The following is a 4,996-nucleotide window of genomic DNA, read 5'->3' on the forward strand; positions in this document are numbered from 1 at the left end:
CTGTTTGAAATGGGATCTAAAGGACAACAGGTTATAGTTCATAGTCCTAATCCCTGAAAGTCAGTGACGATCTTTCTGTTGCCATGAGACTCTTTCTGTTGCCATAAGACATGAGTTGGTTTCAGGTATCGCCGTGGGAGAGAGGAGCAGCCAGAGAAGACTTTGGCTGTCAGCACATTCAGCAGGACCTGAAGACACATGGAGTCGGTGACTAACTGAGATACAGTGAATGAAGAACCGATTTACTGTACTCAGATGGAGTCAAAACGGGAGGCTGGAGCATTTTCCCTGACTAAAGGAAGCCAAAAAACGCAACCTCGATATTTCATAATATCTTTGAATGATTTAGGTGTGACCTCACTGCAAGTAAAGCCCTGCCCTTCCCACTGTACAAGCTCGCCTTCGGGACCCAGCCCAGCCCAGCCACACTGTATATAAGCAGCTGCCCGGAGACCATCACGCTCATCCGCTCAGCTCTGCCCTGTACTCTCTCCCCTTCACAGACTTCTAACTCCAGGAACCATGTCTACCAAAACCACCATCAGGAGTCAAACCAGCCACCGTGGCTTCAGTGCCAACTCAGCCAGAGCGCCTGGGCTCAACCGCTCTGGCTTCAGCAGTGTGTCTGTGTGCCGCTCCCGGGGTAGCGGCGGCTCTGGGGCTGTGTGTGGAGGAGCTGGCTTTGGCAGCAGAAGCCTCTATGGTGTGGGGAGCTCCAAGAGAATCTCCATCGGAGGGGGCAGCTGTGGCATTGGAGGAGGCTATGGCAGCCGAGTTGGAGGAGGCTTCGGCTTTGGAGGAGGAGCCGGCAGTGGCTTTGGTTTCGGTGGTGGAGCCGGCAGTGGCTTTGGCTTTGGTGGTGGAGCTGGCTTTGGTGGAGGCTACGGGGGCGCTGGTTTCCCCGTGTGCCCCCCTGGAGGCATCCAAGAGGTCACCATCAACCAGAGCCTCCTCACTCCTCTCAACATACAAGTCGACCAAACCATTCAGCGGGTGAGGACTGAGGAGCGGGAACAGATCAAGACCCTCAACAACAAGTTTGCCTCCTTCATCGATAAGGTGAGACATGGTTCTGTCAGGAGAGATAAGCGGGTGTGGGCTTTGGAGTGAATGCCAAAGACAACGGGGGAGGGAAGATGCTCTAGGCTTTGCTCAGTCACTGCCATTGCCTCTAGGTGACTCTGTTCTGACTTTGTTCCCCCCTTAGATAGCAGCTGACAATCAGGGTCAGAGTTTCTCTCCTCCAGAGGGTACCCCATAAGGGTGTCTGATTACAGTGCACTGAGATGAGTTCAGGCCTCACATCACAGAAGACTGAACTGAGGGAGGAGTCTCTACAGGGCAGTTTGGAGTCATCACAGCCACACTAAACTGCACCACACTCCAGCATGTCACTGCCAGGCTGCCTGTATCCTGCCTGAGAGCTCTGTCTTTCTTAGAGGGATGGTGTTGGGAGCTCTGCTCCCGATTGTGCCTGTGAGACCCAGGGCCAGGAAGGTCCACTCTGGATTGTTCCTGTAGGTCCAGAGCCAGAGTCTACACTGAATGGGTTGAGGCAGACAGCCTGAGGCAGGAGTCACACTCATGAGGGGATCACAGCAGAACAAAATCCAAACTTCTCACACTTGGTGCCTTCAGGTGCGCTTCCTGGAGCAGCAGAACAAGGTCCTGGAAACCAAGTGGGCCCTGCTGCAGGAGCAGGGCACCAAGACCGTGAGACAGAACCTGGAGCCTTTGTTTGAGCAGTACATCAGCAACCTTAGGAGGCAGCTGGACAGCATCACTGGGGAGAGGGGCCGCCTGGACTCAGAGCTGAGGAGCATGCAGGAGACAGTGGAGGACTACAAGAACAAGTGAGTTTAAAACGGAATGCAGTTTGCTGAGTTCATGGCAATGAAGACCCATACCCAGATATGGACTCCATGAATTAAAATAGTTAGGCCATGAAGATGAAATGAGCAAGTGTTGTCAACAGCTAAAGGCAAGCACCATGGAGGGCAATAGGAGCCTAGGGAGAGAAAAGGAGTAAAATATTCAATCACACAAAATATTCATCAGTGATGTGATTTGGTTATATTGCATTTGTGGTAATTGGGGGGTGGGTCACAGATTAGCTTTGAGGCCATCTACCTGCTGACTGCAATATGCGGACCCCTCCCTCCTGTAGATATGAGGACGAAATCAACAAGCGCACAGCAGCAGAGAACGAATTTGTGACCCTGAAGAAGGTGAGCTGACTGAGTTTCTCTGCTGCTGGGATTCTCTACTGATGGAGAGGAATGCTTTGCATGTCTGGTCCATTGAAGAGTATGGTTGCCAGGGAGACAGAGCAGACATTGCTGTGCAAGAGAAATAACCCAATTCCATGTTGTTGACTCTTTTGTCAGGATGTTGATGCTGCCTTCATGAGTAAGGTTGAACTGCAAGCCAAGACAGACAGTCTGACAGATGAGATCAACTTCCTGAGAGTTCTCTACGATGCAGTAAGTCACTTCTCTATCTATCTATCTATCTATCTATCTATCTATCTATCTATCTATCTATCTATCTGTCTATACCAGTTTCTCTATCTCTTTGTCTTCCCTCTTCCAGTCTGCAACATTCACTTTATTGCTTTATTGCCACTATCCACAGTGAGAGTGTGGCATTGGTAACATCTGTAGTCCTTACATCCAAAGCTGTGTTTCCTCTCTGTTCTGTAGGAACTGTCTCAGATGCAAACTCACATCTCAGACACATCTGTGGTCCTCTCCATGGACAACAACCGCAGCCTGGATCTGGACAGCATCATTGCTGAGGTCAAGGCCCAATACGAGGAGATTGCTCAGAGGAGCCGTGCTGAAGCTGAGTCTTGGTACCAGACGAAAGTGAGTATTTAGGTGGAGCCTGAAGAAGAAAAACTGGGATCCAATGAGTTCCATAAGACTGCAGTTCCCTCCGAGGCTAGAGATCTACTAAGGAGAACCTGGGATCTTGTGAGAGCAAATGGACCTTGCACTTGCATTGTGCAGTGAAGTTGTAGTCCAGGGATCAACAGAAGCCAGAAGAAGAGGGAAAGTTGCCATGGGTCCACAGGCCCTTAGCTTGAGCTCTTCTGGGATGACAGGACCACATGAGGTCCCACAGAACATTGTCAGTGCCCAAAAGAAGTATGTAGTCCATGCTCTCCCGCAGCTTCTCCTGAGGAAAAGTCATAGCACCATGGATAATACAGTCCAGTTAGAAGTGAATTAGGTTTTGCTGGTTGAAACTCACATAAATCTCCTGTTTTCTATTGGTCTTCAGTACGAGGAGCTGCAGGTCACAGCGGGCAGACACGGGGACGACCTGCGCAACACCAAGCAGGAGATCGCTGAGATCAACCGCATGATCCAGAGGCTGAGATCTGAGATCGACCACGTCAAGAAGCAGGTAGCACAGACCAAGATGCTCCCTTCATTTCCTGTTCTCTAGCCTCCTGCTCACTGGGAGAAAAGATCTCCGGCTCGCCGGGTGGTAGTTACACGTGCCTTTAATCCTAGGATTAGTTTGGAGACAGAGGAATGTTGATCTCTGTGAGTTCGAGGCCAGCCTGGTCTAGTTCCAGAACACCTGGTCTTGAAACACAAACAAACAAACAAACAGACCAAGAAGATGTTGGGATCACCCTCTGGAAAGAAGCACAGTACAAGTTTGTTTTTCTCTCTTTCTGTGTCCAGTGTGCCAACCTTCAGGCTGCCATTGCTGAAGCTGAGCAGCGTGGGGAGATGGCCCTCAAGGATGCCAGGGGCAAGTTGGAAGGGCTGGAGGACGCCCTGCAGAAGGCCAAGCAGGACATGGCCAGGCTGCTGAAGGAGTACCAGGAGCTCATGAATGTCAAGCTGGCCCTTGATGTGGAGATCGCCACCTACAGGAAGCTGCTTGAAGGAGAGGAGTGCAGGTGAGTGCTCCCCTCCTCCAGCCTGAGGACACCTCCATGATGCCAGGCATGAGCAAAGCATGAGGGAGCACTGGCTGTGTTCACAATGGCTCCCTTCAGGGACCACTCTACCAGGGATTCTCTGTGACCTGTCACCATACTGAGGGTTCAGGGGGACCGAGGTCATGACTCCCTAGGTCTCACCTTCTCATCTGCTCTGTTCCTATTCTAGGCTGAACGGTGAAGGCGTTGGACCCGTCAACATCTGTAAGTACACCGCTTGCCGCCTCCCCTTCCCCTGCCTGGTGCCTGACTCGCTGGACAGAGCGAGCTCACAGTGTCCCCGTCCCCTCTTCCCTCTTCACAGCTGTGGTGCAGTCCACCATGTCCAGCGGCTATGGCAGTGCAGGTGGTGCCAGCAGCAGCCTGGGCCTGGGAGGAGGCAGCAGCTACTCCTACAGCAGCAGCCATGGCCTTGGAGGTGGCTTCAGTTCTGGCAGTGGCAGAGGCATCAGCGGGGGCCTCAGCTCCTCTGGTGGCAGCTCTTCCACCATCAAGTACACCACCACCTCCTCCAGCAGGAAGAGCTACAGGCACTGAAGTCCCTGTCGCCTGAGCTTGTCTGCTCCCCAGACGCTCTGGTGCTGTCCCTGCTTCCCCCCTCCCTCAGCTCTCTCGTTAGGGCTGAGAAGCTGAGTCCTCTGCTCCCCTCTGTCCCCTCCCTGGGTCCCCAATACTCTCTTCTGATTGTCATCCTCTGACCTCACATCACGGGTCACTCACGTTTGGTGCTGCAAGCTTTATTTAGGTTTCCAAGCTCTGCCTCCTGACTCTGTCTCTGAGGCTGCCTGAGAAAGGGTCTCTCTGCCCCTTTCCTTCTGGAAATCGTTGTCTGGCTCCTACTCACCTAAACAGGAGTTTCCCTTTAGCTTCCAGTGGCCTGAGAAAACCCCAACTTCTATGTCGTGAACCTCCCTGGCAGTAACTGTGATCACACACGTCAATAGTCCTGTGATGTACAGAGTCTGTGCTCATGTGATGTTTCTCTGTTCTTTGCTTTCTTGTAATAAAACTTTATAAAGCAGGTTTATAACATAA

The 4,996-nt window shown here is 51.9% G+C and overlaps 1 protein-coding gene across 1 annotated transcript; it reads left to right on the forward strand.

Moving 5' to 3' along the window:
- The first annotated feature begins 472 nt into the window (after positions 1-472).
- On the forward strand, positions 473-4,996 carry LOC148119036 (keratin, type II cytoskeletal 6A-like). Its single transcript, XM_087899326.1, has 9 exons — positions 473-1,059; positions 1,639-1,853; positions 2,168-2,228; positions 2,388-2,483; positions 2,703-2,867; positions 3,286-3,411; positions 3,699-3,919; positions 4,131-4,165; positions 4,266-4,996. The coding sequence occupies exons 1-9, from the start codon at positions 523-525 to the stop codon at positions 4,496-4,498; spliced, it is 1,689 nt and encodes a 562-aa protein (XP_087755452.1). The 5' UTR covers positions 473-522; the 3' UTR covers positions 4,499-4,996.

The sequence above is a fragment of the Myodes glareolus genome, chromosome 19 (genome assembly GCF_982192425.1).
Source record: "Myodes glareolus chromosome 19, mMyoGla1.1, whole genome shotgun sequence".
NCBI lineage: Eukaryota > Metazoa > Chordata > Mammalia > Rodentia > Cricetidae > Myodes > Myodes glareolus.